This window comes from Terrapene carolina, unplaced genomic scaffold (assembly GCF_002925995.2).
Source record: "Terrapene carolina triunguis isolate 2854851 unplaced genomic scaffold, T_m_triunguis-2.0 Scaffold58, whole genome shotgun sequence".
Taxonomy (NCBI): domain Eukaryota; kingdom Metazoa; phylum Chordata; order Testudines; family Emydidae; genus Terrapene; species Terrapene triunguis.
Genome location: NW_020664409.1, coordinates 43438074 through 43451039, shown reverse-complemented (window position 1 = coordinate 43451039; position 12966 = coordinate 43438074). Strand labels below are relative to the sequence as shown.

Here is a 12966-nt window from a genome sequence, read left to right as displayed (position 1 = left end):
TGTGTGTGTGTGTGTGTGTGTGTGTGTGTGTGTGTGTGTGTGTGTGTGTGTAGATAACTCAGCTATGCAAATTATCAGTTGTTTTCAAGGGTAAGTTCATCACTAGTTTCTGTATTACTGACCTTGCTATCTTTTGTGTCTTATTTAAAAGAACATTAATATGCAGAGCAACTGAGCTGTTTCAAAAAGCTCTTTGGGGGGAAAAAAATGGTCCTGGGAGGAGACTGAAGAGGAGGGAAGGGAACAGAGTGGGAGTGAAATGACTGAGATGATATATTTTTCTATGTCTGTGCCTTCAAATGTATGAGACCTCACTCTGAACCAGGAAAACTAGCTGTAATTCTTTCCATGGCCATGTCATCTGACTGGAATACCAAGGGAGACCTTATCTCCCTTTCTGCTCTATTTTATCTGCCATGTTATATACATAGGACATCCATAATTTTGCAGATTGTTTTGATTTCCTCCTACCACATTGCTAGCTCTCTCTTGCATCAAATGCAGGTAGTAACCCCCATGCCTGATAGCGACTTTTTATCAAATGTAATGATAGTCAAAAGTGACAAAGCATGGACAGTAAGAATCACTGAAACTTCTGATTCTTCAAAAGGTTCCTTTGAGGAATCAAGACTGTCCAATGGACCATAATACTAGAGGAAATAGGTAATACAGCAGTAGCCATCTATGAAGAGCTATTGGACCTGGCTAAAAATAATTCAAATGAGTCTGTTAAGCAGAAAGAAACTTTGGGTGTCTACACTTTGAGCTGGAGGTATAATTTCCAGCTCCAGTAGACATTAGCTCTGATCAAGCTCATGCACTAAGAACAGAACTGTAGCCCCCCAGGGCAGGAGGTACTACACATCCAAGATGCAATCCCATCCGAGACACTAGGCAAGTACTTGAGGCGTCTAACCCCTCCCACTGCTAGCACTGCTGCAGAAACACTTATTTTTAGAGCACTAACTCAATCATGGTTAGCATAGGTATGCCTCCTTGAGCTGGGAATTACACCTCCAACTCAAAGTGTAGACATAATCTCAGTCAGTCAGAACCCAGATCGATACATAAATAAATACTTTCACTTTTTCCCTCATAGTTTCCTCAAGATTGCTCTATTTTACTCCTGGTTAGCAAATATTACGTGGAACAAGGATTAGGGCTGTTTAGTTTACAGAAGAGAAAAATAATGAATGGTACAGAGAAAGTAAATCAGACACTCAGTTTTACCTTCTCTCGTAGTACAAGCGCAAGGGGACTTCTAATTAAACTGAAATTTATATGGATAATGAGAAAATACACAGTTACATTAGACAACATAAAAATATAAGGGCTATAAAACCTCATGCCTTGCAACACCAGCCAACCTGTAGGAAATAACTTCCCCCTATGGGTCAGATATTACATAAGTGTCCACTACAGTGATGAAGCTTTTGGCAGTGGCTGCTGTCAAAGACAGACTAATGCACTAGACCAAATACTAGTCTGATCTGGCATAGCAATTCCTATGCTCCAGGACAAGAATCACATTAGCCAATAAGCAAACCAGAAAAATTATCATGATTCCCACACAAGTCTCACAGAATCTCTATTAGACCAATCAGCCCTTTCTTTTAAATACTGCCTACTTAGCTAGCTAAAAGAACAGGAGTACTTGTGGCACCTTAGAGACTAACAAATTTATTAGCTAGCAATGCCTTAGCTTAGCTAGCTAAGGCATTGCTATTGCACTTATCACGGTGATGTCTGAGTATTGAACACAGTAATTTAATTTGCATGGCATTGTCCGTGGTATTTGCATGGCACAAGCCCTGCCTTTGGTCCTTTATTCAATATTCCAGAGCATCAGGTCCTAAATTAACAAAGATCACCCATGTATCTGAGGGCAGAATTAGGCCCATAATCTTTTAACACCAGTAAAATTAGTAAACTTACCGTTTTTTCCTGTGGCTAGCAAGAGGTTCAGAGTCTAAGTAGGGAATGCCTTTCAACTTCAGTAAGGAGCTATACAGGGACATGTTAAACCAGTCACCGACCATCTTGGCCACCATGACAGCCAGCATCACAAGTAGCAAGGACTGTACATCGTTTGTGATCTCTACCTGAAAAGGAGAATGAGGAACTTTCCGTTACTTTATTGACATATTTGGAGAGAACAGTGGTAGCGATGGCTGTGATGCATATCCAATGGGAATTGGAACAAGACCACCGACTCCTGGACATAATACAGGGGTTAAGGTAAAAGGAAGCAGGGAGGGGCACTGCTCTCTTTCCCTGCTGAAAGTAGAAGTGAACTCCTCATCCTTTAACAACTGCACTTATATTTAAAATACATTTGACTCCTAGATTTCAAGTGGCTCGTGACAATCTCTCTCATTGGGCCAGAATAAGGAGAGAAGGAGCAACTAGATTTGTAATGCCTTGCCACTGTGACAAATACTTTCAAAGAAAAACAAACAAATCAAATTAATCATTTTCCTTTCTTGCTGGGTTCACGATAGATTAGGCAGACAGACCGTTTCCCCACAATTCTCCTTCCTGACAGAGCAAGCGCCTTGTACAGGCTGCCTTGGGTGGACATCATTCTAGAGGATGCTGGAGAAGGAAACAAGAAGCCCCTAGCAGAAGCCCAGGTTCAAGTCACACAAAACCTGAGGAGGAAGAACACTAGCAGTGTGACACTATTACAGCTACGAATATTGAATTGGATTCCCCATGATTAGGCACGCTTCTCAGGCTGTTCTTTCCTAGCAAAACAGCACCCTGCTCCTCATTCTCCCCAACCTCAGGGCTGACAACTGCAGACTAGACTGTAGATGTGTGATATATGTGTGTACAGTGTGTTATCATAAAATAGTCTAAAATCTAGTAAGAATAAACTGAAGGTAATCACTCTCCCTTTCTTTCTAAACACTAACTACTTTTCACTATACAAGACGACACTCTTGGTTACAGAACAGCAGTGCAGCATCATAAAAAAAGTGACATGGATGAAACCAATACAATTTATGCCTAACTGACAACCGAGCCATTAACAAATATTTATGCTGTCTAAGATAATAGTGCAGCATTATTCCATTGCAAAATTTTCTTTTAAAACATTTGCTTCCTAACAGTAATTTTTATCCAGTCTCCATATTCTCCAACTGACCATTATTTCCCCTGCACTTACATTCTAAAGATGTTTTTCATTTATTTTCCATTCAAACTTCCTTCCCAGTGTGCTGCGAGACAGACAGACACACATACGCAAAGACCTTACTTCATTTTTATATAAAGTAAATTATAGCATAATAGTATGTGTTAAACTGCAATATCAGCTAGAGAATAATAAGGACCCCCCAAAAAAAATTTATGTTCAAAGAATGTCAGTATGCCTGCCTGATAAATTGGTAGCCTTAGCACATTTGCCCGATGATTACACTCTCATCCCTATCCTGCCCTTGTTTCTGTGTTCCAAATCATAACATCAAGGGTGATTTAAAGACCACGAAAAGGGCTTTGTGTGGTATGTGTGACCTTCTACGACAGGGTCATGTGACTGTCCTTTCTGTTTGGACATACTTAATGACATCTAATAACTTTGCAGCATTCTTTGAATGTCTTCATAAGCCTAGAACCCAACTGCTTTATTTTTAAAACACCAGTAAAATGTCATTTAAAAGAAAAACAGCAACTGGGGGATTTTAAAAATTCCTTCATCATATGTGCCACAACTCACTCATTTGGAAGGGGACTCCATTGTGGATTTCTTTTAAGGCTATTTAAAAAGCATCTTGCTATTCTCCCTTATGGAAAAGCTTTTATAGAATTAATAGGCATAAAACCAATAGGATTCTATAGAAACTATTTAAAAAAGCAATGAAGAATGGTATTGTTCCTATAGAAGTCTTGAGTCATCATATAGAATTTAATAGAGCATTACATTATAGCATTCTCTACACTGGTTTATAATTCTATAGAAAGATCATTATTTCTACTAAATTCTAAAGAACTTCTCATGAAGGACAGATGAAGAATTTTGCTAAGTGTTTCAGTTACACATTTACAATCTTTACAAAATTTTAGCCTGCAATGGTCATGGACAATCTTGTCTGTCCCACATGTAAGCATGTTTGTGGTTCTTGCATTGGTCTGAACTCACATACACATTCTTCTTCAGTGTTTGTTAAATCCTCATACGTCAACATCAACACGAGATTCCATCATCTATAATCTTCTTCAGAATATGTTGAGATCTCATTATTAAATTGCCTAGATCTTAACAGTCCTGCTTTATAATTAATATTAAGATTTCTATGTTCACTAGTTTTTAATCCCTTCTTCGGTTCTATTTCAACCTACGTGCTTCCTCCTTTCTTTCAGTTGCAGATGGCAGACTGTTCAACATACAGCAGACAAGATATGCACTGAAATAGGCAAAAGGTATTTGCAATAATGGGCCATAGCTTCAAAGTGCAGATGTAATCTGAAATTTCCCAGAGTTTTGGGGTGTTGTGATCCAGGGGTTTGGTTCAGGTCCTTCTCTATAATGGTGCATTGCAAATATTGAATGCTCCATCCACAGTGAGTAACAATAGCCATTGTGTGTAACAGAATTCACGGACTCCAGTGGCTAATAACTACTGTTGTGCAACAAAGATATTAATTTTGATAAGACAGGCCTATGTCAGATGGCTGGGGCCAATTAATAAAGACAGGTCAGTAACCAGAACTCTTGCATGTCAACATCTTTATTACATGGGGGAAGACATAAACTAAATCTCTGGCAAAAACAGAGCAAATGAAGTTCCCCTGAATCTTCATTAGATAAGGGAACTGAAAGAGATGATTACAGTGCTTTGAAATTTTCCTGGAAGCAAGTGGTAATGAAGCTAAAATGGGGAAGGCAAAAATATCAGAGGCTTTGGGAACCATAGTACATTCAAAGTGGGAATATGAAGGGGAGAGCAAACTGCTAAACAAAATAATTCATAAATGTCAAGGAAACTTTGATCTGTGCAAGAATGTTACTTGATATAGACACTTTTTCTTTTTTAACAAACCAGATGCCAAGACCATTGATCCTTACCTTAAAGGCCTGATAGTCACACAAATTTGAATAGTTAACATATAGACCAATTAGAGAACAAATTATTTTTGGTTATTGGCACAAGCAATAACCGGTTTAAAGTACATTTGTCACAAAAAATGGTCTTGGCTTCACAGGCCTAAAGAAGATTGAGCTTCCCAAATGATACTGTTAGCAAGCAGTTGGCAGGGGCGGCTCTATGTATTTTGCTGCCCCAAGCACGGCAGTCAGGCGACTTTCGGCGGCATGCCTGCGGGAGATCCGCTGGTCCCACGCCTTCAGCGTACCCACCGCCAAATTGCCGCCGAAGTCTCGGGACCGACAGACCTCCCGCAGGCGTGCCGCCGAAGGCAGTCTGACTGCCACCCTCATGGCGACTGGAGGCCGCCCCCCGCGGCTTGCCACCCCAGGCACATGCTGGAGCAGCCCCTGGTTTATTTCCCTATGCTGAATATGAGACACCTGGTAAAATTACTCATATTCAAGCGAGTTCAATGGCAATCAATCAGAACTAAACAGTACAAACATTAAAATTACCATCAAGTTGACTGAGCCCCTGTTAAAAAGAAATACTACGTAGTTGGATTCTTTTTATTTACCTTCTTGTCTTCAAGGCTTTAGGGTTCACATGGAGAGACACACACACACACACACACACACCCTACCCCCCCCACACACACACTCCCGTACACCTCCCTCACACGGGGTAGGGGGAAGAGGGTGACCTACCCGGCACTCTCCGCTCTACATGCCTGGCTGGGCCCCCGGGACTGACCCGCCTCTACTGGTACCTGGCACTGTGTCTTCCCGAGGCAGCACGTGGGGGGGTGGGGCACGCAAGGCCACATGCCCCCCCTCCCCAGATTTCTCCCAGGATTCACACCAGAATGTGGCCAGCAGAAGGCTTTCGGCACTGTGTGGGAGGGAAGGGATGGGAGCGGAGCTGCTTCCAGCCACAGGGGAGGAGGAGTGGGGGAAGCGATGACCTGGCCCATGTCTTTGCAGAGCTCATCTCTTCTCATATCGCCTTTCCCCTCCCCCCCCATGTGGCTGGAAACAGCTTGTCCCTTCCTGCCTGCACAGTGTCGAAAGGCAGCTAACACTTCCAGGCTGCTGCTGGCCACCTACATAACTCAGCCACCTCTGGCTACAGTGCAGGCAGGAAGGGGTTAAGCCCTCAGGATGCATTGTACACCAGGGCCCAGAGAACCTGACTGCAGGGGCTTCAGCGAACTCAGCCAGAGAGGTGGCTCAGCAGGGGAGGGTGCCTAGGGGATGGAGCAGCCCCGTGCTCTCTGGAGGCAGGACCCAGGGCGAGGCGGGGGGGGGTGAAGAGGGTGCCCCAGGGGCTGCTTTGGAGGCTGCAGGTTCAGGGCAGGAACAGGCTGGAAATCGCTCCCACACACACACACACCACTCTAGAACTTAGCTGAAGGGCAGAGAGGCTTCCCCGTGCCAGTGCTGGGTGGGGCTTTGGCACATGCGCACAGGCCAGAGGGTCTTGGGTTTTCCCCGGGTGCCAGCCCAGCCATAGGCAGTGGGGAAAAGAAGGAGCCTGTTGGTGAGCGGGACGCGCCCCGCTGGGTGGGATATGGAGGAGCATCAGGACTGGGGGGGGTGAAGGAGCAAAGCAAGGAGAGGACAGAGAGAGGCCGCCGCTTGGCGCCTGCCCACACTCAACATCCACTGCAGTGCGCAGCCAGCCCCATCCAGAAATGGGACGGGGGTGGGGGCCCTGCTGGCCGAGAGCCGGCACACAGCGGGGGTTGCATTGACAGACCAGCAGAGGAAGCGGTCAGCCCTGTGCATTGCATCTGTGCCCCGCCACCAGCCCCCTTGCACACCCACCCCAACACCAGCCACTGGACCCCCCCCACTCAGTGCTGGTGGGTGAGTGGCTGGTGAGCAGGGATCCGGCCAGCATCAGGACCCGCCAGTACTGGTGAAGGGGGGAGACAGAAAATATGGGACAATTTGCCCATTTTTAAGAAAAAGTCAGGACACCTGCAGGAGGGCTTAAGTACCGGACTGTCCATCCCTTTAAAAATGGGACATCTGGTCACCCTAGTAAGCAGTGAAAGACTTGAAGTGCATCTCATTAAAAATGCACACAAAGGCACACAGAATACAAGGCTAGAACAAACAGAGTTTCGATTTGATTGCAATACACAGGGAAGGAATCACAATACACAAAGGTGTCCAGCACAAGGGTACAGTGTCATGAGTATAATAAAAGCAACCATTCTGTCAAAATGTCACTCTTAGCACTAACTGCAGAGAAACGCAACAGCAAAAACCAGTCAAAAACATACAGCTGAAGGACAAAGTTCTGGTGATGATAATGATGCAAAGTGATGATACAAAATGCTTTGTGGGGGTCTTGCAGTAAGATTTAAGAAGCAAAGAACTTGATTTGTAAAACCTCTGCTGGATTCAAGTGATCCAATCTTTAACATACATCACTCCTAACAATGCTTTATTAGCATCCTCAGCTCAGAGAAGTGTTGTCTGCCCCCTGCTGCTGAGAGGTTCAAAGTATAGAGCCTTAAAAGTGCACAACAGCAGCAACTCAGCCCAGCCCTGGCCCTGCACCAAAAGGAACTTTGGCCTAGGCTGGAGGATCATTAGGCCTGCCCACACTGTGACAGAAGAATCTTCAGGCTAATTACAGTATAGAAGGAGACATGGAGCATGGAGAGGAACAGAACAGATGTGGCATGTGGAGAGAGACAGAAAAGCAAGTGGGAGATGGAACAAGATAAAGACATGGAAGCAAAGGAAAGATAAGAGCAAACAAAACCACATATTCTTTCCAACCAGCATTTTAGGGGCAGTTCTCCAAGATGTAATTTAGTTTTATATACATATATATTCAAAGTGGGCGCAAATATTTTTAATATATAGCCAAACTTTTTTCCTTTTGGTCTCATGGGTGCAACAGGCCATGCCAAAAAATTCTTTGCCCAAAGCCAGATAGAGTATGGAAGCACTCTGAGCTGGCACTTCATAGATCAGCAAGCTCGTAAGTTTCACCTTGCTTTTGCTATGTAATTAGTTTACTAGCAAAATGTTTCAAAACAATATCGCCTTTTGTTACCCATGTCACTTTTCAGCAAGCTTCATGGCCCTGAGTTTCCCAGGCCTCCACGTCATTATAATCCATTAGTGACATTCATGTTAGTTCGGTTTTATTACATAACACATAATTATGTATTTTATTAACAGCATCACCAGGCATGACACATCAAAGCGAGAAGGACAGATGCTCAGGAAATTTTAAAAAATGCAGTTTACTTAAAACAGGCTTTTAAAAAACTCCCCCAGTTTTCAAACAAACAATAGTTAACATGTTTCTAGGTTTTATTTTACCTCTGTGAATACAGTCACAACAGAACTTCATTCCACTCAAGGTTGCTGATATAGAAAACACTTCCCCCAAAGATTTTTTATTTCCATTCATGAAAAAGTAATACGCACCCAGTCACAGGGAATGAATCACCACCTTCTAGTGAATAGTCATTTCATATTTACACTTATCATTACAAATGCAGAAAAGGCACAGTTCATGATTACATTCATGAACAGGAAAGATGCAAGTGACTGCAATACATATGACTGTTCTTTCAAACATACAAGCTGCCTTCCTCATTGAGCAGAAATCAAGGAAGGGACAGAAATTACTCCCTCCCTCCCCAGATTTACAGAACATTGTCCATGGTAGGCAGGAATCCTTTGTAAGAATTCACCATTATTCTTTACAAATATAATATTCACCTGCCTGGAGGTTTAGAATTTGGGAAGATACTGAACAAACAGCCTCTCACAAGCATAAGACAATTTAGCGCTTAAGGGGAGAATTAAACAATGGGCATTCTAGTCCTGCTAGGTCTTTAAATCCCATGGTTTCCATGTAAAGACTGGCACTGGGCAGCAACACTGGCACTTGGCATGCCCTTAGAGACCATCACTCTACAAAATTTTACAGAAAAGGAGATGAAAACGCTTTTCTGACAAGTGGAAGCAGAGCTGTTCCACTTTAAGCGTATGCTGCCATGAGCTGAATGCAGCCAAAAAAACACTTATAGCTTCAGCAGCTGTTTCAGTTCTCTGTAGTCAACAGAAACCTTTTGATCATTTCTCTCATTTTCCAGGAGGAAATGCCAACAAGACTGTGATATGACCACTTAATACCTCTACCCCGATAGAACGCTGTCCTCGGGAGCCAAAAAAAATCTTACCGCGTTATAGGTGAAATTGCTTTGATCCGCCGGAGTGCGCAGCCCTGCCCCCCCCGGAGCACTGCTTTACCGCGTTATATCCGAATTCGTGTTATGTCGGGGTAGAGGTGTATAATTTTATTTATATATATATATATATATATACACACACACACACATACACACACACACACACACACACACACACACGCCCCTACACACACCCTTTAGGATAAGGGTTTTAAAGCAGTAATGGTTGTACCTATGCCACCCCAGTCTAAAGGTATTTGCCAGTGTCAGTACCAGCTCATGGGGTACAGAGATTTGCATCAAAAGTTTCCAGTAAACAAACTTATTGATCTATATATAGGATATGATCAGGTTGTTCTTCATAATTTTGTGCAAAGCACTTGAGCCATCTTCTCTCCCGAATAATAATATACCTACAACATTTCTGACTATTGGGTGGATTGTCAAACTCCCCCCATTTTAATTTGGGATCAGGCCATGAGGAAGGCCTTCTCAGGGTAGGGACACCCTCTGTGTATTTCCCCCCTAAGCAGGTTTCCTAGTTTCTCTGTGTAATTGTCTTCAACATTTGGAGAACAGATATCTGTTCAGGACAGTTCATCTTTAAAGAAAACTATCCTGTCTAAGACCATGTCCATTAACAGGAATTCTTTTCTGTCACCATTCATTTTCAGATTAGTCTGTAAATGAGTATGTCTCTCCCATCCAGACATATATGTTTATTACTTTATTCTTAAACACTGATAAAAAAAATTCACTCTCTAAGTGGTTCAGTAAGCATAAACTGATGAAAAACAGATTAATTAAAAACTGTAAAGTCAGTCACTTCCTTAATAAATCATCTCTGCTGGAGGTAGCTGTAGAAATGGGATGCTGAGATATAGTAAGCAAGAATAATAAATCCTCTCAAAAGACTCTATTGTCACACTGGTCCTGAAAAGTTATGATTTCCAGCTCCTCACACTGCTGAAAAAGATGACTTCTTAAAGCATCTTGCATATGGGAACTGTGCATCAGAATCCACAAAGGCAACACACCCTGAGTAGATTTACAGTTTGTAAGGACTTCATGCCAAATTAGAAATGCTATGAGAATTGCACAATTAGGAAGATTCTTCTATTCAGAGCTCGCAGGTCCTCAGCAATTCCTGGACCATGGAGAGGAGTCTCTAGCATCCTAGAGACAAGTAATCTCCAGGATCCACAAATGTGTAGCCCAAATATCTAAAAACAGGGGTCTGACAAAGCTCATTTCTCTAAAAGAAGAATGGCGCTAGCCTTACTATAGCAATCTTATTCCAAAATGAACCAACTGACAAAGGTGTCTTCTGTATCTTCTGAAATATTGTCTCCCACAGTTTATGTACAGGAAGGCTCTGGAGCATAGAAAGGACTTTAGGTAATACACTCATTTTAATGACATTGATGTACCCAACTTCTGTGAACTATAAATACACTTTTCTATACTAACTTTTCATTTGCTTTGATAGAAAAAAATTTCAGGGAGATCTAGTCTGATTCTCCGCGTGTGAGCCTAAATATTTGCACTTGTCTGAAGCCCACCAAAAAGGGAGAATGCTCAGCATTTTATTTATTTATTTATTTATTGGGTGAATTGCTCATTAAAAACTAATGCTCTTGAATCTCAAGTAAAAGTAAAACATAACAAGTAGACGAGCTTTGGAAAGAGAACTGTAAATAGATTATGGCAGAATAACATCTGAAAAAGAGAAGCATCATGTGCGATTCCTTTCAGAGACTCAGAAAAGTGCTGAGAGATCTTTGGATGGAAGATGGTTCTCAAACTGTGGGTCGGGACCCCAAAGTCCCGACCCCCTTTGAATGGGGTCGCCAGGGTTGGCTTAGACTTGCTGAGGCCCAGGGCTGAAGCCCGAGCCCCACTCCGCAGGGCCGAAGCCAAAGCCCGAGGGCTTCAGTTCAGGTTGCAGGTACCCTGACTTGAGCTTCAGCTTTGGCCCCCCTGCCCGGAGTGGTGGGGCTCAGGCTTTGCCCCCACCCTCCACCCATCCTCGGGTCATGAAGTAATTTTTGTTGTCAGAAGGGGGTCGCGGTGCATTGAAGTTTGAGAACCCCTGTACTACATAAACCCAGATTGGGCTTTGTATATTAACCCAGGTAAACACCCTTCAACTCTCCTACCTTGCAATTGAGCTAAAAATCTTAAAATCATTGTTCACAGGGATTACTTGCTTATAGGAAGGAGTAAGGAGTGGATCTCTGCCCAATTTAAGCAGTACTGAAACCAGAACCTTTCAAATGCCCCTGTCATGAGCTGGATTAAACCTTGTTATGGGCTGACTTAAAACCTTGTTCAAACTGATGTGTGAATGTACCCTTCACTTAAAATACAGTAGTTGTGAGACAGTTAACAGCCTACATCTAAAACAAGGCCTAATAGATCCTGCCCAGGAGTTTTGGACTGTGAGGGGAGGGCTTTTTGCTGAGTATCGGGGAGGGGGAGCTGATGTAAACAGAGAGACTCGGAGGAGGAATGAGGTCAAGCAACAGCCTGTGAGCACAGTGTGATCCTAGAAAAAGCTAGCAAGTGTGCTTTTGGGTCTGGTGTTGGCTGACGAGTGTTCGTGGTGCTGTGAGCAAAAGAAGCTGTGTCCTGCTATTTGATTCTTTCTGAGTTCAGAGAAACAGGACTTTGTACATTCTTGGTTAAAAAAAACCAACTGTATCAAAGAAATACCTTTGACTATCACCGTTTTCTACTCCCAACTGGAACATCCTCAGGCCCCTAAACTTTGACTAGCTTCTCGGGTAGAAAAGGGGCAGCAATCCAGTTCTGTATATAATTAATATATTTGAGGTTTTGTGATTATCCTGAAGTATAAAGATCAGTAATTGCAATTCTGAAGTGTGGATAATTTGAATAAAACTGGAGTTAATTCCATTTATAGATTTAGAGATTCCAAAGCCAGAAGGGACCATTGTGATCATCTAGGCTGGCCTCCTGTATAATACAGGCTGTAGAACTTCCCTCAAATAATTCTAGAGCATAAATTTGGGGCATAAACACTAGCATGTGTCACCCTTTCTTTATAAAAGATGCTAGACTTCATAATCTATGAGGCTCTGGTGCTGCTTTTTGGAATAAGATGAACTATAGTAGCTCCTCCGGACAGCAAAGAGAAGGCAGAACAAAACAATTGTCCTACCATGAATGTCTGAAGGCCAAGACATTTTTAGAAAATAGGTCTAAGCAGCTTAGTATAGTTTAATTTCCCATAGTTGAAAAATCAGACAACTGAGTGACAGGAAACCAGACCCGGTCAACACAACTTTTGTGAAGCATCTAAGGTGTTGGGGTAAAGTGTTAATTGAGCCCTAAAGTATTTTAGTGAGACTGGCTGGTTCACTAGACATTCTAGCCCTGAGAAGAACTTGCTGGGTGAGTTTCCAGTTAATTAAGCACTTCCTCTGGGTCAGCAAAGAGAAGATGCTTCCCTTCAAAAATCCATTCTCAGCTTTGTAGGGAAAATATGGTGTTGTCGAGATTTCTTTCACTAAGCTTGCCCTTGCTTCTTCAAAAGACTTGCACTTTTTTAAAACCTTCCAACCAAAACTAGTAGGGAAAACAACAGTGTAGAGCCCTTGGTTGTGGTTTTGCCAAAATATTTGG

The 12966-nt window shown here is 42.8% G+C and overlaps 1 protein-coding gene across 1 annotated transcript in view; it reads right to left on the bottom strand.

The window, feature by feature from the left end:
* LOC112101927 (chloride channel protein C-like) overlaps positions 1 to 12966 on the bottom strand; it is a 107688-nt gene that overhangs the window by 36569 nt on the left and 58153 nt on the right. The window contains 1 exon segment of the mRNA XM_026659506.1: positions 1936 to 2102. Coding sequence (XP_026515291.1) covers positions 1936 to 2102 — 167 coding nt within the window.